The sequence below is a fragment of the Electrophorus electricus genome, chromosome 5 (assembly GCF_013358815.1).
Source record: "Electrophorus electricus isolate fEleEle1 chromosome 5, fEleEle1.pri, whole genome shotgun sequence".
Lineage (NCBI taxonomy): Eukaryota > Metazoa > Chordata > Actinopteri > Gymnotiformes > Gymnotidae > Electrophorus > Electrophorus electricus.
The window spans coordinates 13,073,173-13,095,125 of NC_049539.1; the positions used below are offsets into that span (position 1 = coordinate 13,073,173).

General features: G+C 47.5%; 1 protein-coding gene across 2 annotated transcripts in view; it reads left to right on the forward strand.

Annotated features, from left to right (window-relative positions):
• The window catches only part of si:dkey-12j5.1 (probable assembly chaperone of rpl4), a 70,354-nt gene that overhangs the window by 4,576 nt on the left and 43,825 nt on the right, over positions 1 to 21,953 (forward strand). For both annotated transcript variants that reach the window (XM_035526393.1, XM_035526394.1), the window contains exons 5-8: positions 870 to 955; positions 2,388 to 2,511; positions 3,124 to 3,237; positions 5,641 to 5,709. In XM_035526393.1, the coding sequence (XP_035382286.1) occupies positions 870 to 955; positions 2,388 to 2,511; positions 3,124 to 3,237; positions 5,641 to 5,709 (393 nt within the window). The remainder of the gene's footprint in view (positions 1 to 869; positions 956 to 2,387; positions 2,512 to 3,123; positions 3,238 to 5,640; positions 5,710 to 21,953) is intronic.

Below are 21,953 nucleotides of genomic sequence, written 5' to 3' on the forward strand. Positions count from 1 at the left end.
GTTACGACACCCGGTGCAGGAGATGAAAGAAGCGCGCACCTTTACCAGTGCGCCGCATGTTAATGAGATTTTCACCAACGCTCATTTGCATAATTAATAATCACATCTTGTTTGTCATTATAAAGCGACTGTCAGTTCCAGGTCACTTGTGCATCGTGAAGAATGTTTGTTTTGAACTCCACTCGTTCTCCCTGTCTAATTCATATTGTTTTATTAAGGTCAAACTCCCCCGCCTGTCACAAAGCTGCCACAGTAATAAAGAACCTAATTAGGCCCTAATTAGGTGACCAACCTGTTTAAATAAGGATTAATAATAAGAATGCTCCCAAATTGTTGTGGTGAAGAGCTATTTAGGAAAAAAAATCTATATTTAACCATGTTAATTAAGATTATATACACACACACACACACACACACACACACACACACACACAGTAGTGTTATGGAATTTACAACTATGGCTGCAGTTCTCCGTGTGAACACTGAGGGGTGTTGCAGCATCAGCCGAGTACTAACAAAGTGGTGGTTGTTGCAGTCCGGCAGCCCTGTGGCCACTGGCCAGGTCAGGAACTGCCTTCCTGTAGCATGCATTTCCAGACCCCATCTATCCAAGCCGAGGCTTGAGATCCTCGACCTGCGCGCGTGGTTCTGAGCCGACACCGAGCTCGGCAGGAAGGCGCGTCCCTAGCGACGGACCCGGCCACCTCTGCCGCGGGGAAGCCGTCGTAATAAACCGGGCGTCGGGTGGCACCGTGCTTTTAATCCGTTAATTCTGAACTTTAATCCCGCGGTTCAAACGAACCTTTCTGCTGGGAACGACTTGCTCTGACAGTACGGATGTGGAAATCCAGGTGTTTGTGCTCCCGCAGGCCTGCGGTGGGGGTGCCGCCATCACGGCGAAAGACGTGTCTGTGGCCTTCTGTTCCATCGCCGAGATCTTCTTCACTGACCTCTGGTATGTTTGCGTGTTTCTCAGCCTCTAAGCCATTGTTTATTTATTTATTTGTATATTTGTTTGTATGTGCCTGCTTTCCATCTTCCACCCCCTCGTTCACCTGCGCGCGCGCATACGTTTTCGGCTTCTCTTCCTGCGCACGGTTTGGCGAGAGAAAGGTTATTCCACGTCACCTTGGAGACGGCAGGCTGGAGGAAGCCTATTTTGAGAGCGTCGGACAGGGTGTAATCAGACACGGGCCAACGGGAAGAGGGAAGAAGCGTGTTCGGCCGATACGTCACCCGCAAGAAATTCACGCGCGATCGATACCGATGTCCAACCGTTCGTGCTAGTATCACTGATGTTAGCACGAGGTTTTTAAAAAATGGAATTAATTCAACTAATTCACTATCTGATTAAAGATTAACGTGTCAGTGACTTGTGCTGAAGCAAGCAGCTGGGGTACTATTGAACATAACATACCAGAAGACCACACAACTTGAGTTGCGGAACCAACCCACACGTGCAGGGCGCCATTAAAGCCAACTGTGGCGCCACACTTGCGCAAATACGGTGGTGCTGGAGCGTTGCGGTTTGCGCTGGGAGAAGAGAGTTGGTGGGAGCGAGGTGAAAGGGTTCATGTTGCGTATTTTCAGCCCTGCACAAGCAAGACAGCCAAAAAACAAAACAAAACCCCAAAACATCAAAAATCAAAGCAGTACAGGCTTGGCCTAACAAGGTCTCCCTGCCTAAAAGGGTGTCTTGTTTTGCTTCAGTTATGGCCTTGGGGAGACTGGCCCTCAAAACCAGCCAGAGCATTATAAAGCACAGGCTGGGAGTAATTGGACAGCAGCAATTATTTTTTTAGTCCTTTTGGCTCTGTGCTTTAGCACCCTGGCTTTGAAAGGGGACCACGGAGCTCAAGCACAGAATGGGGTTTTTTAATTTGAGGGCGTTCACACCCGTGTTTGGGTTAACCATGTAGTGCAGGAGCTAATGACACGGTGTCACACGGACAACCCAGAAACCGGCAAGCAACCTTAAATGTTTGTTTGCTATGAGGCATCTGTAGGGCTTGACTAGATGAAGCAGAGGTAGAGTAAGTTGTCTCCCACGCGTCACGCCACGTTCTGCCTTTCCTGGCTGCTTCATCATTGTTGGATTTTTTTATACCACATCATTGGGTTACTGGAAAGTAACTTTATTGCTTTGGTGTTATTGTTATGGTTTTTGTTATTGTTTATATTTGGTTAAGTAGCTTTTTAGAGGTGAATTATGTAGAACCATATAAACTAGAGGGGGAAAGTACAAATGGCAGAACCCACTCTACGTTTTTGTTGTAAAGTAGAGCTAGAGGGGAGATCTTTTGTAGAAGAGAGGAGAGTTGGTAGCGGGGGGGCCCAGTGCCAGGGAGGCCGAGGGATTCACTCCCACTGCGCCGTTCCCCTGGCAGCATGGAAGACGGTGCAGCAGACAAGTGCAAGGAGACCCTGGAGAAGGCGCTGCAGTACGACCAGCACAGCCCGGAGGCCCTGCAGCTCATGGCCAGCTACCTGTTCAGCCTGGACAACACCGAGGTGAGCGAGCGCCGTGCAGTTGCCACGACGGCAGCCTAGCTGGGGGTCGGGCCGGGGTCTGGTTTTTAATCAGCCTTTAATCAGCAGCGAAGCCCTGCAGCACCTCCCGGGGCCCCGGCCGTACGGCTCAGCGAGGGCGGAGGCGGCCGTAAGGGGAGGAGCTGTGGCTGGGTCACGCCGCAGCAAACATCAGCCAGTTTAATCGCCAGCACTCGTCTGGGATATTAAACCCCATAACGAGTCTGCTGCAGCCCGGGACAAGCCAGCGCACCACCATACCCGTGTGGGCCACCGGGTGGCAGGCTGGCGTAAGGCAGGCCCATCGCTTTGGCCAGCTTTGGGGCGGCTCGGTCCCCGATGCTCCTGCCGGTTGGGAAGCGGTGCCGTCGCACGGGGTTCGGGCCGCACTGGCATCCGTCTCTTCCCCTCTCCCGCTCGGCCCGCTCTTCTTTTCCCCTCCCATCCCGCTGAAGGAATGTGGAGCAGGATGGCCTTCACCGGTCGAGGTCTTGCACCTGCTCATGCCGAGAGCGTCCGGAGTGATCGATGCTCTGGCTGCGCGCGTGCGTGCGTGCGCATGGCTTTTCTCCTTCTTTCCTTTTTTCTTTTCAGGAGGGCTGTGACTACCTGAGGAGGAGTGTGTCGTCATGGCTACCGAGCCTCCAGAAGGAGGAAGTGGCCGCAGCGAGCGCCGAGGAACACGACCAGGAGGACGAGCCGGCACGGGTGTGTGTGTGTGTGTGTGTGTGTGTGTGTGTGTGTGTGTGTGTGTGTGTGGCAGAAAGATGTTGCATGTTGTGTTATCGGTGTGCGGGGGTTGGATGGAGGGACAGTAACCTCCAGTCTGGCAGTCAAAAGCGTCCAGCGGTGGGAGGCTCTCAGCTCCACTGAGCCCGGAGCAGAGTGTTCAGACCGCAGGAGATGGACACACTAAGCCTTTCATTTCTCTCTCAGACCTCACGGCTTTGCGCCGCAAGGCAGGCTCCTCGACCACGCACTCACGCACGCACACTCGCGCGCGCACCCACACACAAACACAACCTCTGACCTGGTGCTCGCGTGCAGACGGCTCCTCTTTTATGAAACTTGAAAACTGAACATTTTCCCCAAGGCTGTCTTATGTTCTTTTGAAGGAGACGCCTGAGCTTCTGTGTCCAAATGAGTTTTCCACCTCATATGTGGTGCAGGACAGAGCAAGTCAGTGCCAGACGTTACAGGATGGTGCAGGAAGGTACAGGATGGTGCAGGACAGTGCAGGAACTGCAGGACAGTACAGGACGGTGCAGAAACTGCAGGATGGCACAGGATGGTGCAGAAACTGCAGGATGGTGCAGGAACTGCAGGATGGTGCAGGACAGTATAGGAACTGCCACACGGTACGGGATGGTGCAGGATCTGCAGGATGGTACTCGCTGCGTGGAACAAGCCGTTTGTATGTCTGCGTGTGTTTGCGTCTGTGTGCAGGCAGGCGCGCAACTGTCCACACGTGTGTGCCTACGTGTGAGAGTATAAGGCTTCTCATGTTCCGTGTTACATGTGTTCCGTGTTGCGTATGATCTGTGAGAGGTGAAGGGCCAGCAGCGTCTGAAAGGCGGAGTGGTGTAATCGGGATCAGACAGGTTCACGGATGACATTATTGAAACCTGTGTGTACTGCGTGCACACACACACACACACACACACACACGGCCAAAATGACTAATGGGAAGACAAGGCTGAGGACATCGGAGCCGCCAAGCATTGAGAGGCAAAGTTGGTGCTCACTGTCCAAACGAGTCACAAGACACACGTGCTCATATACATACATGCATGGGCGCGCACACACACACACACACACACACACACACACACACACACACACACACACACACACACAGGCAGGAGAAGATGAACACATGCAGAACCCTCTTTGATGAGTCACCCGTCATCTAACATCATCAGACATTCATGTCCGACTTTCAATTTTTTTCCATTTTGTATGCCATCTTTTTAAAAACCTCTCTGGCCTTCATTAAGTGCTTAAACGTGATTCAGTGCATTTGAAGGACATCCATTTGGACACACAGACGTTCAGGATGGGACCGCACAGGTCCTCTTGTCTTCTGCCATTTTGTTTTTGTCCTTAAATGGCTTGCTTAGTTTGCCTCAAAGACGCGAACTCATTCTTTGAAAAATTAAAGGTTGAGGAAGTGGTTTGCACACTGCTGCTGTGCTGGCAACGTCTTGGAAGTTATAGATTAGTTGTCGGATGCATTCGTCTAACATTTTCTGTTTTGCTTGGCTGACACTTGCACAATGTTATATTGATAGATATTGTTCATGGCAAGGAACATCATGCTCTTAGAAAGTTAAGTGTTGTTGAGAGCAGATTTTGTCTGCAATACACACATTTGCAGCTTGCTGATGTACAGAACAGACATCTCTTTTTTTTTTTTTTTTCTGTTGGTGCAGTCCTTCACGTATATACATATTAAGGTGTAGTAATAAGAGAGATGCCATTTTTAATGGAACCTCAGATGGCAGTAGAAATTGAGCTGTCGGGTGGTGCCCTGGGTGCTTCCTCATGGGTGGAGTAGAGGATGCTCCCGCTCCTCCGCCAAGCTCCTGGATGCTTTTCCAGAAACAAGAACCTGCATGTCCTATGCTGGTATCCCACTCCCCTTCCGGAGATTCCAAAAAACAGAGATGCTTCCTTTTTTTTTTTTTCCTCTTTTAGCAATTGAAAAATCCCAAACCAAAAACAGATGCAGGTAACACTATGCTGCTCAAGTGTCCTGTTACCTCAATTCCCCTGTAACCCTGTTCCTTTTTATATACACGTGTTCACTTCTTATATCATATGCTGGTTGACTTTGTGTGTGCGCATGTGAGTGTGTATGCTGTTTCTCTGGAAGCCTTGTGTACTTCATCCAACTCTGTTTTGAATATCTAGCCATCCATCCATCCATCCATCCGTGTGTGTGTGTGTGTGTGTGTGTGTGTGTGTATATATGTATTTGTCTGTATGTATAGAATGTATTTATGTATGTATTTGCATGTATAGAAGACAAAATCTTGTGCCCTTCACTCTTGGGGCTTTCAGCAGTAATGATGTCCATTAACTGCAGTTGCGCCTTTATTCTGTTCCCAGACCAACATCCCACCATACGAGTCCAGAATCACCACGGCCAAACTGCTGATCGAAGCTGAGCAGTTTGAGGTAAGGCAACGCTACAGTTTGTCTGCGTGGTGATTGGCCGCCAGACTGATCTTGACCACACCTCAGAGCCATTTTTGGCGAGCCATCCAAAGACCCAGAGGCTAAACTTTGGGTGAATGATAGTTGGGTGAAGATTGCTCTGACAGGTTTTGAAGAGGCTGTCCGTGCAACCAGTCTCCACTGACAGTTTTAAAGGTTAAACCATTGACGTGAGCTGCTTGAGGTCCTGTAATTGCAACAGCACGCAAGTATTAATATACGGAAGAAATTCATCTAAATATTTAGTCAACTGAACTGCCGCCTTAAAGCGTGTAGCAATATAACTATATTACATGACTGATTACATTTATTAAACGTTATTAAATGAGTAACATTTTACTGTGAGCTGGCTCGCCTTAACCATGCTTCTGGACTCATCTGTGGTCATAAATGATCATTTTCTATCCACTCTGTATGATCTCTCAGAGCTAGAGGACGATACAGATTTATTGCTCAATATCGTGAAATTAGCATTTTTCATATGTGGAACAGACAGTGTCGTTTGGTGAGAGAGTTTAGAGTTCCACATTTAGAGGCAGAGCCACTTGTTCTAGAGTGCCTCGGGTGTTAACAGCGCATTTGAAAATCTCTGGGCCTTCAAAAGCTCACCCTGTCCAAGCTCCTGAACCACAAACCCACAGACTCTCCCCTCCTCTGTCCATGGTCCTGAATAGCTAACCCATAGACTGTCCCCTCTTTGGTCTGTGGTCCTGAACAGCTAACCCATAGGTTCATCCCTCCTCCGTCCAAGGTCCTGAATAGCTAACCCACAGACTAACTCTTCCATTGTCCAAGGTCCTGAATAGCTAACCCACAGACTAACTCTTCCTCTGTCCAAGGTCCTGAATAGCTAACCCACAGACTAACTCTTCCTCTGTCCAAGGTCCTGAATAGCTAACCCACAGACTAACTCTTCCTCTGTCCAAGGTCCTGAATAGCTAACCCACAGACTAACTCTTCCTCTGTCCAAGGTCCTGAATAGCTAACCCACAGACTAACTCCTCCTCTGTCCAAGGTCCTGAATAGCTAGCCAACGCACTGACCCCTGTCCAAGGTGCTGAACTCCTGATCCCCATGCTTTTCCCCTCTCCTATTCAAGGTCCTGCACCACTGATTTTCTAGGTCTCAGTTAAAGGACTAGGCAGCCACCAGCAGAGTGTTTTCCCTTTCATGTCGAGTTGACACACTACTGGCATTTGCGTTTGTTTGCTGCTGTTACGCTTCCCGTGACGCCACTCTTGAGCTCGTTAAACCTTTTTTCCTCTCATTAGAAATGGATTATTAAGACTATTATTAAGATTAAATGTATTTATTTACTTTCTCAAGGTATGGATGCAGATATTTTAGGATCCATTCAGCTATATGTTTGACTGTTTATGGGGGTGACACGTTGTTTAGCATGCTAATGTTGGCTAATAACTAGTGTAGATATAAATATTGATTTGGTCTGTGTGTAAAATATAGTGCTAGGCATTAAGTGTCATGCGGTGTGCGCATTTTATGGCTCACAGGGAGGGTTTCTCTGTGCATGTGTGTGGTGGTGTGTTAATTAAAGCAGCTTGTTTCTAATTTCGTTTTAAGTATATGTTGGGTTCACATGAATAATAATGAGCGGGAAGAGTGTTTGCTTTTATTTTCTTTTAAAGCATTTTTCTCTCTCAAAGGGAAGGTTGGCTTTGAATAATTCAGGAATGGTATTTTACTCTGCACTTGACCTTTCCTCTGTGTGTGTGTGTGTGTGTGTTTGTGTGTGTGTGTGTGTGTGTGTGTGTGAGAGAGAGAGAGAGAGAGAGAGAGAAATAAAAAGAGAAATAGTCTCTTACGAAGAAGAGTATGAAACGATAGCATTGTGTGACGATACTTTGCTCCCTCCTGCTGAGGAAGATGGATAGAAAGCGATACAGAGTAAATAAAGAGAGAAGAGAGCGAGAATGTAGTCATGAGTGAAAAGGAATTAAGTGAATGCAAGGAAGAATGGCATAGAAACCTATGACCAAGAAGAGGACCCTGCTGTTGTTGTTGTTGTTGTTGTTGTTGTTGTTGTTGTCATCGTTGTCCTTTTCATTCTTCCCTCGGTGTGTTCTCTGCATCCCCATCGAGGCGAGCGCAGAGCCCAGTGTGGTGTGTGGCATGAAAGTGTCTGCTCGTCTGCCAGGCATCTCACTGCAGGAGGGGGGTTGTTCGCAGCATGGGGGAGGTATTAATATTAATGCCAGCCTCCCGACCGCCCGGCGAAGCTGCGCCACCGGTCACGGGGTCGTCCCGGCGACAGCAGAAGCTCAGACAGAAGCCGCCCTGCCCCCACCGCCAGGCCTTTTGATTGGTCGTTTGGCAGAAGGTGAGCTCTTGAGAGATGGAGGTGCAGAGATTACAGCAGAAGGAGCTCGGAGGAAAATGACGACGCGCCTAAAAACTTTTGTGCCTAAAAACTTTTGTGTGAAAGGTGGCATATGATTGGGGCTTAATGCTGCAGGTCCTCTTCAGTTTCAGAAGTTGTTAGCGGTTGAACAATTAAGGGTTAGGAGGGAGTTTGGGTTTGTAGTGTTTCGCTTCGTCACACAGGCTGAACTGTTTGGCCATGAACGTCTGTAGCAGTGGATGTGCGCCTGACGCATGGGAGCCTGCCTCAGTTCTGCCCGGGTAGGCAGGTGTGGTGAGGGATGCACATGTCTCTGGAAGCCTCGAGAGCTCTTAGCAGGATTTGGGTTTATAGAGTGTGCGTGTGCACGTGTGAGCGTGCATGTGTGTGTGTGTGTGTGTGTGTGTGTGTGTGTGTGTGTCTACATGAACTCGAGTAGAAATGATGGCCTTAAGGGCCGTGTGTGTGTGTGTGTGTGTGTGTTCAGTATAATGTCTAGCTTGAGCAAACTCAATATTATGCAGTCCCCAGAGAGGTGGTGTGTGCATGCATGTGTGCATGTAAAACCGTCAGGTTGTTGCAATTCAGAATTAGTTGTGAGGACTCGAGGCTGTGTGTGTGTGTGTGTGTGTGTGTGTGTGTGTCCAGAATGTGTCCTGGGAGCGAACTCAATATTAGCAGCGCCTTTTCCCTCTCTGCTCCAGCGGGGTCGAAACCACACTGTGTCAGCTGCAGATTGATGTCTTCCTCAGGGAGAAGGGGGTGAAGACTAAAGTCTAAAGCAGCTCACACCACCTCTTAAAGTATAATAAACTGTTCATTTGTAACGACAGTGGGGAGACCTAATCATCTCTAAAGAGGGAGGTTTTCAATTAAAAAAAAAGATTCCCCAACACGGGTCCAGGTCGTCCACTCCCAGCAAACACACGCACGCAACCTCAGCATCTTTCAAGTGGCAAGCTCATTTCCTTTTGCGGGTGTTTTATGTTTGCCATTTTACCTGGCCGACTGGTAACAAGCAACGGTCCCCTAACATTGCATCTAAAGAGATCTTAATGGCTACGCTCCATATCCCCCTGTGGAAATGAGGTGAACTTAAACTGATATGAGAGTAATGTTTCAGTAAACTGCGCCGGTAATGGGCTGTATTGCCAGTTGTGCATTTTTACTGGACACTCGGTGCAGGACTGACGTGTCTTTCAAAGTAAGGCCACGTCGTTCCATTCCATGCAGCAGGGACTGGGTGATCTGACCTTTTTAATATTTTTATTTTTATTTTTTGCATATACTGCATAGGTTTTCAGGGTGTTTGCCACATTGCTCAAGCCTGGCCGTCACCGTGGACTACTGTAGCAGCTAACGTGACACTCTTTTGTGCCAGAGATCAAGAGTGACTATAAAGCCTATATTTGGTATACTTGCTTTGGCAATTGTTAACATTTGTTGACGAGATGCTACAAAACATCCAAGAAGCAGCACAATACATGTAGGTTTAAAAAAACAACAACTGCTGAACTAGAGTGATGGATTTTAATGGCCATTATGCTTCAGTGACATTGATAAGAGCAGTGTTATCTAAATTATTAGCTTGCTGATAAAATAGCATGGAAAGATTGCTTTAAAATTATAAGATTAAAGCAGCTATTGAAGCACTTATCGCAGCCGGCTTCCTGTTGGAACAAAATACGAAATATTTTGTATTTAGTCAGATGTCGTCGCATTACTTACCATTGTGATCGGTAATCAGTGAAATGCTGTGTGCTTATGTGTTGTTAACTGAGCTTATGTTGTCAACTTTGATGGGAAAACATCAATTATGAATTACTAAATTATCGTGAACATCTTCAGCTTTTTCATCCTTCACACACTGCGTTCCAAGTGCATCCTGGGAGCCTGGCCCACTCTGCCGTAATCCGGCGCCGATGAGAGCGTATGCGCTCTGCTAGCCCAGCCCCGAGGTGACTGCTCATTTAAGACGCTACCGCTGAAGCGTGGCTGGCTTTCGGCCTGGGCGTCTACTGTCATGTTTTTCCACTCCTCCGTTCAGGACCGCGCGGGGCCCGGCCCCCTGAGAGCTTGAGTACGTCATCCGTGGGCTTAAACGCGGTCCAGTGCGGTGGTAATTCATGCCTTCAGAACCTTCAGAATGGTTTTGTTTTCTGCCAGAACTGGGAATCTAGCCGTATAGTCATGCCTTTGTGTAGGTCGGTTGTTCTGCACCTGTTTTGAAGGCCATGGCGTTATTCATATCATTTCATGCTGCCATAGTGTATCCAGTGGACACAGAACAAGGAGGTTTTGTAAACCTGTGTCAGTAAGGTCAATGGGAACTGTCTTTTTGCTCCGTTTCTGTCCCCACTCATTGGAGTCTCTGTGCGAGTGTACTATGAGGGTCAGGCTCTCAGTTCAACAACCCTGCTTTAAATAACAGCCTCGGCCTGTGTTTAAGCTCTGGATATCCTTGATGGCACAGGGGCTGGTAGAGTACGTGGGTCCAGCATGTGCGATATGGAGGTATTGGGACAGTATTGGGTGCAGCTTTTTGGGGAGCTGTTTTATTTTAACGTGGGAACGTGAACCTGTGCTTTTGGTGGGTTCCTTAAGCTGGTTGCTCATCACAGAGACGAATGTTTCGAATGTCTGTTTGATTTTTGGTACCGATTCTTTTGCTTGGGGGGAAGGGGGAGAGAGAAGGAGTGTCCTGGGTGTGAGTGAGCGCCCTGAGAGATGGGAACCGGACTGTCAGTACCCTCTGTCAGGCTTTTGACCCACTGCTGTATATCTGTGGAATAATGCAGTATGGTAGTTGAGGTGTGTCCAGTCAGGGGTTGAGCTTCACGAATCGCTTGCAGATATGTAAGGTGAGACATTCAGACCCTCATCCCACCTCCCCAGCTCAGACTTTCTCTCTCTCTCTCTCTCTCTCTCTCTCTCTCTCTCTCTCCCTCTCCTCCTCTTTCTCTCTCTCCCTCTCTCTGTCTCTCCCTCTCTCTCTCCTCTCTCTCTCTCTCTCTCTCTCTCTCTCACTCATGATACTGGGCTATTTTCTTTCCCACTCTCTGCATATACTGGCTCTCTATTCCAGTAACTCATCTTCTCTGGACAACACCAGCTAAAGATATAATGTAATGTAATATGCATAAAATATGGTGCTGTGTGCAGCCTAAATTATTTAGTCAGTTAATATAGCAATGAATTTAAGACATATTAGAAAAAGCGTTCTGGTAAAACACGACACACAGCATTTGAATTTTCTCTCCTCTCACGCTCTCGCTTCCTCCCCCCTTCGCAAACTCTACCCATTCTGTGTGACTTGCGGTCGCGAACGCGGATCTGCGCAGCCGGCTGCCCACGGCTGGCCTCCCCGAGCCACTGCTGCAGGATCTCAGCGGGGGCGACAGGCCGTCTCAGAGCAGCAGAACAGTAATTAGGAGAACTTTGTGCCAATTAAGAGAATAAAGTGATTGCCCTGCCCTTCCACTGCATGTTGTAGTGCACGAGGCAAACCTCTCCTCGATTTGGCTTTGAAGTTGGTGGGAGACCAGAGGGGCGCACACATAAAGACGTGCGTTCTTACACACACACTGACATACACTCACGCATGCTCACTCTGCTGCAGTTCCTTGTTTAGACGCTAGCGGACGACTGTACTTTTATGCCAATGGACGGAGTAATCTCGGAATTTTAAATGTTACAACCCAGAGAGAGGAAGTGGAGAGTGTGTCAGCCTCTCTGGTCTCCCACCAGCTTCAAAGCCAAATCAAAGGGCAGTTTGCCTTGTCCAGTATAATATGCAGTGGGCGGTGTATGTGTGACATGATTCAACAGATACTGACCGCTTCTTTCAGTAATTGACACAGAAAGTGATGACATCAGGCAAGATTTCTTCTTTTCTTTTCGTCAGTTGCTGTCAAATGCTTTCAAACGGCCTCTGGCATAAAGCAAACAGAAGTTGCCTTAAGCATGCAGACACGCTCGAAAGAGGCCAAGCGGGGATAATCTGTCCACAAATTTAATTTTGTCTGCACGCCACACAGTGGGGTGTGTGCGTGGGTGTGTGTGTGTGTGTGCTGTGATTAACATGTTTGCCTCCCTTCCTGACTTTACTGAGGGTTTCAGCCGTTGGATTTTGACCCAAGCCAAGTGCATAACAGAAAAAAACATGAATTCTTGCAAGATTGTGCATATGCTACAGTCCCCCATTTAGTTCATGGCATTTCATGAATACACTGTGTCTGCATCCGCCTAACTGCAGTATCGTTAGGGCATTATTATGCTACATGACAGTGGCACGCGCGTCCTCGCAACTCTGAAGACAGCTGAATGTGCATGAATCTTATATTTTAGCCGTGTTTACGTCCGAACTGCACGTGCTCGTTATCCTATGCCAGCTTCTCATTTTCAGCACTACAGTGCACTCTTTTTAAACTCTTTTATCTCTTTATCTTTTTATCTTATATCTTAAAAAGATTTTTTTTAAACAATTGAATTCTAATTTATCTCAACCTTTTGAGCATTTTTTTTAGTTCCTAGTTCATTGAGGTAATTTGTAATTAGTTGTATTAAAATCACTTTAAATAGATCAAACTTTTTCATTTTTGTCATTTAAACCCATTGTTCTGCTGCGCTATATAACCACTTTCTCTTTTGCAAAAGCATTCCTGAGCTGATAGATCTTGGGAAGTAATGAGCTCGTTATTTAATTCTCTTATATGAAACGCTGTGAATTGCCACTGTGTGTGAAGAGCGCTTTATAAATATTCTTGCGTTGCTTTGCTTTGCTGCAGAAGTCAAGTGTCTTTAACAGTAACGCAGATGCACAGTGAACGCCCCCCCCCCGGCTGTCGCTTTATAGTAAACAGCTCATGAATAATGCAAGGCTCTGGCATAATTACAGGATGCTTATGAGTCATAAATTCTCATTTGAATATTCCGTCTCGCTGAGGCCTCGTTAATATAACGAGGCAGCCACGGTCGTTAATTATTGGTTGTCTTCCTTGTCTGCACTAGTGTTTAAGGAAGAAAGCTCATTTGGTATGGGTGGGTGTTGGAATCAAAGATGAAACGGTAGACTGGAGGAAACCTCTCTCTGTGTGTGTGTGTGTGTGTGTGTGTGTGTGTGGCAGCAGGCACGGGTCCGAGGTACCTCTGAGATTATGGTCCGCTTTGGGACACGACGGGCTAATAAGGCTGGTTATGAATCATGTGTTCATCTGGATGTGCGTGACCGTGTGCAGACGTGTTTTTGAAGGCCTGTTTGTTTTGTGCTCACTAATACTGCATACTCCATCCAAGCCATCCTAAGTAAGGTCCAGACTTCAGATGGTCCAGTCTTAGTCACGTGAACTAGGTCATTAGGGTGGGTGACCTTTTTCCACACGCTCGGCAGACCTGACCGTTAGCTCTTTTGTACTTTCTTGCTTTGAGGTGACCTGGAAGACCTGCTCCCTCCCACCCGGTCCTGCTCCCTTGTCTCGTTCCGTTTCCCTGCCTCATCCTGACGCGCTCCCTCGTACCGTCCCGCATCCCTGCGCTTTCCCGGCCTGGGTGTCTGTTTCGACTCCGCAGTACTGCCGAGGAGAGAAGATGTACGTGTGAGAAACGGAGATGACGGTGCCATCGCCTCTGCGATGCCAGCTCAGCCTGTCCGTACCCTTCTGTTGGCCGGACGGAGTATATAGTCCCCCATGGCGTGAGGACGCTGGGTTGAAGGCCGTGTGAAACGCAGGTGCCCTATTGCAACCTTTCCACCTGTTTATCCACCTGTCCGCAAATTTCTTTCGGCTTTTGTCCGAGCTGTTTTTGACAAACAAAGTGCCAGGATGTAACCTTGGTTTACATAATGATACTGACCTACATGGTGTCCTTGGCCTGCTTTATAAGGTCTCATGACCCTCCTGCTGCAGTAATCCCCGTGCCTGTAACTATCTGTAACTGTCAGAGATCCGAGCGCATGGGTGGTGCACGCCTGTCATATCCAAACATCACTCACACACATCACGCACAATCACTCAGGTCAGCGCAGAAGTGATGTGATTGAAATTGTTTCAGTATTTATCTGTCGCGTGATCAAAAGTGTCAAACGTTAGCATTTTCCCCTTATATATCTTCACCTATTATAGTGATTACAAACATACCGCACAGGGTCTTTTTTTAAACTTGCTGTAAAGCATCCTTGGGTTTGGCGCTATATATAATAGGATGATGATGATTATTATTATTATTAATATGCAGCAGTTGATAGCGATGTGCTGCATGTAAACGTGACAGCAGTCTCCCTGACACCGCACAAATAAAGAAGTGGTGTGAACACCCTGAAACTCAGTGGAGGCTTGCACCGCTCATCTTCACTCGTGCTGCTCGCCGCCTTTATAGGAGGCCGATCTCACCGCTGATCTTCACTCGTGCTGCTCGCCGACTCTAGATGAAACTTCCCCTTTTCCCTCCCTTGCAATGTCAAAGCTGCCCAGCATTAATTAAAGTTCCCATAATCATGTTCAAGCCCTTTTAATCCTGTTAATTAAAGTCCTGAAAAGGTGATGTTTCACAAAGAGGCAGCTGGTGTAGTACTCGGTGTCCAAATCCCAAGCACTCTGCAACGGTGGTGTCCTCGTATCCTGCCCCCCTGCCCTGGGCTAGTACATGAAGATTTTACTAGATGACTGGGCCTGTTGCAGCTTGGCTGGTGCAGAAGGGGTTTTTTACCATTAATCCTACACCACAAATTGCACCCTTGAAAGGCACAAAGGCTCCTGAACCTTGATTGACCCTTCTCAAGAAGCACAGAGCGCAGCTGAGACTCGAACCAAAGCTCCAGCTGCAGGGCAGTTCGATAGCCCCCTCATTAGGTGCACCTTCAGTGCTCTGCCGCGTCTGTGGTGGGTAATGCGTTTAGGCAGGAGTCGTTCTCTCTGAGAGGCCCCGTTTGCTGTCTGGAGGGAAGTAGGCAGGTTGTGTCTTGCTTTGAGTGTAATTATAAACAGCACTGGCCCTAATGAATCATTAATGAGCTGTTTACTCAGCTTAATGAGGCAATAAGCCTTGGCTGTGTGCGTATGCGTGTTTGTGTGTGCGCCAGTGACTGCATGTGTACTCAGATAAATTCCAATATTTCATGTGTACAGTATAAAGCTACATTTTGTGTGGGTTTGTACGCTGGCTTTTTTTGATCTGTTGGTGTGTGTGTGTGTGTGTGTGTGTGTGTGTGTGTGTGTGTTGGGGTATGTTGGGGTGTGTGTGTTGGGGTATGCTGGGGTGTGTGTGTGTGTGTGTTGGGGGGTGTGTGTGTGTGTGTGTTGGGGGGTGTGTGTGTGTTGGGGGGTGTGTGTGTGTGTGTGTGTGTTTGCATATGCATAATTTTGGATTCGCATACTTGTCTCGGTCTGGGTCATTTAGACCTCTAATGAAAGAGACGGAATGGACTCTGTGCGTATGCTCCTGATGTATGACAAAGCAGAGTTTGACAAACCAGAGTTCGCCACCGTTCAGTCCGCTCCTTCCTGCGTTACCCAGCGCCTGAGCTGATGTCATGGAGATGGTCTACGTTGACCCCATCCCTACAGCCTGCCAGTCTTTCGCGGCTCAGAAGTAGCGCATGCATGCAGGTGCGATTTACTGGGGACACGTCCCCACCAATTTCTGAAACGTCTGATATCGTCTCAGCCACTTTTTGAAAGTGTACTACCGTGAAAATATTACCGTGTCCTCTACAAGCTGTCTTTTACTTCATTTATTCAATAATAATAATAATAACGTATTATGTTCCTAAACACAGAGTCAGAAAACTTTTGCACTCCTATTTCGTCACACAATGCCGAGATAATAAATGCAGCACAACTGACATTTCATGAAAGGAAACGAATTATTTTTTCAATCAAATACATAATCAAATATTTTAAACCACAGCGCCGATACTGCTGGCATTGTTCAGTGCAGATAGCCTTGACAAACGCGGCTTTTAAAACCTTCCGCGATCTCTTCCTTTCAGTGTCAGTACTGATTTCTTTTCAGCGGATGCCTGTGCCCGAGAACCTGATTTCTTAAAAGGGGACGTGAATTTGAAAGGCAGCTGAATTGAATGCAACACCCGGTCCGCATTCTCCTTCCACAACACTTTTCAGAGCAAAGTCACGCCCATGCACATACAGGACCGATATCGCTTTCACCTTGAGACTTCCCTCTAATGTTCCTCACAGGGACATTATGGTCACGTTGAGAAGGCTCACCTTTTTTCTAGATATGTACTTTAATGCCTGTTTAGCGATTATCTTTTAAAACCGCTCTTATTTTTTTTGTATGGTTATTATAGCCTTTAGCCTTTTAATAGATGCTGACTCCTGATTTCTCAACACCTGCCCACGCTAAGGCCGGTTTGGTTTATGAACCCCGTGGGTTTCTCGGAACTGATTCGGTGCATGTTTCCAGCCTGGGCAGTCCATACGGGCGTGAAAGACACATGACATCGGCGTCAAGAGTGAAGAGTACATAACATCGTCATGAAAGTACCACGTCCAGTCGCACAGCTACCGCCAAAACCCAAACAGATGATTTTCCCTCTGTCGAAGAAAGTTCCGCATACACCTCGTCTCTCTATTCTTTAAAAAAAATCCGTTTCACATTTGTGTAATGGATCAGCTGGCTGTGAGACACCTGTATGCTCAACATCTCCACAAAACAAACGGTCACTTTTTCAGTGTTCAGCTCAGTTTTTGTTTGTTGGTTCTAATTGGTGTGATTGATTCCATGCCACGTTACAGGGATAAGTGGTGTACAAACAACGTCTTGCTAGCAGGTTTATCATCTTATTGGATGGGTTCCCCTTGGGTAGCCCAGAGCATTCCGATCCTTTGGGATGGTACTACTCCTAAATAAGTTTCTGGGAATTCTCGAGCCGAGTGTTGCTTTCTCCTTCTTCCCTTCTAGACAAACGGGAAACTGGAATCTTGTTTTCAATAGTTGAGTGTTCAAAATGACAAATATAAGGTGGTAAGTAAATATACAGATAGTAAGTTTAAAAAAAAACCAAAAAGAAGCTTGCCACGTCACCTTACTGTCAGGTTATATGCTTATCTTGGTCTCTTTCTCAAGTGTCTGAGTGTATTTCTGCATTTTTTAGGAAAAATCGATGCCCCCTTATGTTTAAGCCCCTCTTTGTTGATCAAAGCTCCAGTTCGACTCTGTGCCACGCCGGTTTTGCGCTGTTAGTCACAGCAGCGACTTTTCTGCTGTGCCAAGCCGATCACACGCTGCGTCACATGGATGAAACGACTCGAGCGTTGCCACTAGTGGTGAGCACCGAGGGGGAGAAACATGATAAAAAGCTTTGGAGTTGTCCTGGCTTTGTAAAGCCAGGGCGAAAAGAGGGAGAAACTTCTGGAAGAGGCGAGCTGAGGAGACACTTTCTGCGTGCTTGTTTATTTACTTACTTTGTCACAGGCCGGGACAAGTGCTGAGGTGTGGGCTTTTGCTTCCTCTGCTCGCCAATCTGCCCCTACCCCCAACCCCCCCGCTTCAAGAGCGGTGCGCTCGCTACCCACCGGAAAACGCTGACCTCGGACTGCCTCCGTGGCTCTGTATATAGGCCGCCTGGATACCAAGGGAGCTCACCGAGCCGTGTGTGTCCGATGCTGTGTGTGTGTGTGTGTGTGTGTGTGTGTGTGTGTGTGTAATTTTTGCTTTTCACACGTAGGCGAGGTCGAGCACACACACTCACTCATGCTTCCTCAGATGCGTGCGTGCGTGCATGCATAAATATACGCCCACTTTATTTTCAACGTGAATTTAGGGAGACACAGTGTTCAGGTTGGGGAGGTCAGTGTATTTAGAGCTCTGTGTTGTCAGAACATCAATAATATTCGTAATAAGGCTTCTCTGTGTGTGTGTGTGTGTGTGTGTGTAGGGGAATCTATTTCCCTTGCAGGCATAGTGCAGGGAGAGCATGTAGACGCAGGAGGGTTTCGTGGGGGCACTAGAGTAGAGAGCAGAACTCGTAAGAGCGACGGCGGAAGCCACGCTCAATCTTACAAAACACGCACACCAAGATGAAGGAGGAGAGAGTGTATATCGGCACACCCTAATTCTGCTGCAGCAGGGGGCTCTGTGGATCTTTCTCTGACTCACTCTCGCTCTCTGTCTTAATCGATATCTCCATCAGTTGGGTGTAAAAGGGATCATATGCGCCTGCCGAAAACCTAGTTAACAGGAGAGATGGCTTTCGTGATATCTGCCCTTTGTCCGTCTTTCCTGCTTACTTTGCACATGCCCGCGCACACACACACACACGGGGGGAAAACAAAAGCCCTGCCCAAGTTTCCCTTAGTTTTCAAAAGCCATTTACAGTTACTCCGCCTAGTAGTCTGAAATGGAAACTCCTATTTCTGCGTTATCCCCGCGACTCGCTCGCCTGCTGCGTGTGTTCCTGCGTGTGCTTTGCCGTCTGATGGGTGGTGGCCGCGCGGTTCTGACATCGGCGGCGGCGTCGGCGTTGGCGTCTCCGTCTGCAGGTGCAAAGTCGTTAGTCTCCCTTTGTTCCCGCGGCAGCTTCAGAAGCTCGTTTTCAGAACGAGCCAATCAGCAGCCGCGCGATTCGGCACCGCCACACAATGGCGCGGAGAGAGCGAGGTTACCGTGGCGAGGTTTCCGCAGCGTTCCCCGTCAGAACACAAGGCCGCATTCTTCCTTATTGTGCTTTAATGAGGCCCCATTACACTTCCCATTCAGCTCCCACTAATTCATTATTCCCTATAATGAATACTTGGACTTCTCTCCATCTTCCTCTTTTTGTTTTTTTTTTTCTCTTTTTGCTTTTTCCTGCTTTCATCTGCTCTTTTTATCCGCTCTGTCATTATTTATTGATCATCTTTTTGGCGACGGCGTCGTATAATATCTGAAGAATTTAATGTTTTTAATCCTGCTTGAAATTATGAGACCACTACCTTAATTTACCTTAAAAAAAAAACATTTATCGAAGATAATGTCACTGCAAGAAAAATGAGCTACCCTGTATCTCTCACAGGAAATGCGCTGTGTCTGTGTACTTTAGAGCGTGAGTGAGTGAGTGAGTGAGTGTGTGTGTGTGTGTGTGTGTGTGTGTGTGTATATGTGTGTGTGTGTGTATATGTGTGTGTCTTGAGTACGCCTCTGTGGTTCCGTGGCTGGGTGTGTGCGTGTGGTTTGAATGGTTTGTATGTAAGTATTAAGCAATGATGAGTCTTTTCTGTTGGAAACACTTTTTACCATATGAACTATGCCTGACTGTCTTCCTATGTGCATGGTTGTCTCTAACATTCACTATTGAGAGAGAGAGAGAGAGAGAAGCACTATGGGAGTGTGGATGTTTTAGTTGATTAGATTCTCTCACAACAGTAATGATGGACTGCTTTGTGATCAGCTGCAGTGTGGGAGACACTGACCGGGAGAGTCGGTTTCTCCCCCAGCACCTACTCTAACCTGTTCTGACACATTACAGTGCTCAAGTAATACGGTTTCAGTCATAATATACCAGTACACGTAACGCGCGTAGGCAAGGTCGCGTAGAACAGAAATATGTTAATTATTACACAAACACTTAGATGCATCTTACAGACTATCAGGATTTAACACAGTAACAGGTAGATTTTATACACGCATACTAACGACACACAACGAGGAGCAGGTGTGGAACACAAAGGGTGTGGCCATACTGATGAACACACACCAGGAGATGTTTGGGAGGAGGGCCCATATCATGATAGTACATACACTGGAGTTCGCAAAGCAGATGATATAGAGAACTGGTCTGAGTGCAAAAATGTCCAGACAAAGAACACACAGCTTTCACAGTCAGGTGAAGCTGGATATTGAGCGCCTTGGTTGTGGATGCATTTAAGGAATTATTAGCTTTAACGTGCACGCTTTGTATGTATTATTATATTGTCTTAGGTGACTTGTGTTTTGAGCACTTTGTTGTGCAAATTTCAAAAGTTCCACAAAAAATAAACATGGCGTTATTGATTTTCCAATTTTTTCCCCCCTAGGAAGTGAGTTACAGGTCTGTTGGGAGTGGTGATGTAGGACCCCGTAGGCCTCGCTGGCCCGTAACCTGCCCCTAAATTAAACGGCTACGCTTGCCTTCGAACTCTGTGGAAGCGCATTAATTTTTGCCAGCATGCCCTTCGCTCCTTAATAAATATTTCTGACACGGCTTGCTGCCCGTTTCAGTGGTGCTGGCGGCGCCCCCGGACACTGCATTTCCTGTGGCATAACAGATAAGGCTGAGATCGGCCAGCCCGCCCCAACATCAAAGCCATACCCGCCATGACCCGAGCCCTGACACCGTGGCGGTGTGGCGTGATTAGCCAGAGGACACGCAGACCTGTTTGTACACGGTATGGTGTGCTGCCTCCAGCTGGTCCTCGTCGGCACCGTTTCGGACGATTGCACGCGTTTACGTTTACTTGATGGGTTTTTCTGACTGGCCTTCCAGTCTTAGTGTGAGATAATAATATATAGACGTAAACTACACAAGGGTGCTTTACGGTACCCCGTGGTTTGATCTACTGAGGCAGTGTGCTAGGCTAATGTTATGTTTTGCTACACTGAAAGTAATTTTGTTCTACGTTTAAATTTATGGCATTTAGCTGATGCTTTTATCCAAAGTCACTTACAATTATGAATTGAATACAACTTCAGCAATTGAGAGTTAAGGGTTTTGCTCAGGGGCCCAGCCTTCTAGTTACAAGTCAAGTACCTTAACCGCTGAGCTACCACTGCCCCATTCTATTAAATATCTAGAAATCAGGTGGAATGTTTGCCATTAACTTGGTACTGAAGGAAGGATCGCAAGAACAGATGGGAATCACTCAGACCTCCGAATACTCCCTATAAGAATTCTACCTTCGGAAAGCGGCGGTTTTCGTTTCAGTTCTTTTCTTTTGCGCAGGCGCGTGTGTGTGCGTCGTCCGTCAGCTGTAGTCTGTTTGGTCCGTTCGAGTGTTAAGTACACACAGGCGACGGCGGGCTGCAGTAGCTGACGGTAGACGGTCGTCAGTCGCTCGCAGTTGGTGTTGGCGTCGCTTTGATGGGTCCCTACCCTTTGAGTATGTCGTGCACGATGCATAGGGCTGTCCGTCGGGCTCGTCTCTCGACTAGTTTGGCGGGTCGCTGCTTATTTAAAAGTGGAAACCACCGTTGCGCTGACCGCCATGTCACGTGATGCTGGTATGCCGGGCCCGGGCGAGCGAGCCTTCCGCCTCTGAACCCGTGACCGGCACGCCCGTCTCAGGAGTGCCCGCCGCTTTGGAGAGGCAACACGTCACGTTTCACCTGCACCTCTCCTTCCTGCAGGGTCTCGACAGCAGATTTGTGATGTTTCAAGGGCTGGGGGGAGGGGCTAAGAAAACCCCGCCTCTTCCTCGTCTTTCTATGGTCATCTTCATTGTTTGTATCTCCACCTCTCTGTCTCAAAGCTTGGGTTACCCAGAGAATGAAAGAATAACACAACAAGAGATTGAACATTGTGGAGTTTGTGAAAACGAAGACTAAAGATTAAACTCTTTAGCTCATTAGGCACTGCAGTGTGGAGAGAAAAGGTATAAAATCAAAGTGAAATAAAGGTTGAAGTAAAGCGTGTGTGGGTGGGTGTATCTCCTGACATTGTTGCTCATGGTCTCTCCTGTGATGACAGGCGAGAACATGCTGCATTATGCTGCTAATGCATGGCGCTTTTTTTTTTTTTTTTTTTTGTACAAATGTGGCAATTTCCGAATCATAGAGAGGCTGTTCTGAGACATTTCACACTTTTGAAATTCTTCTTCACGAATCTCCTTGAATTTCGAGCACTCCCAAAGTGCTGCTGATTCTGAAAGGT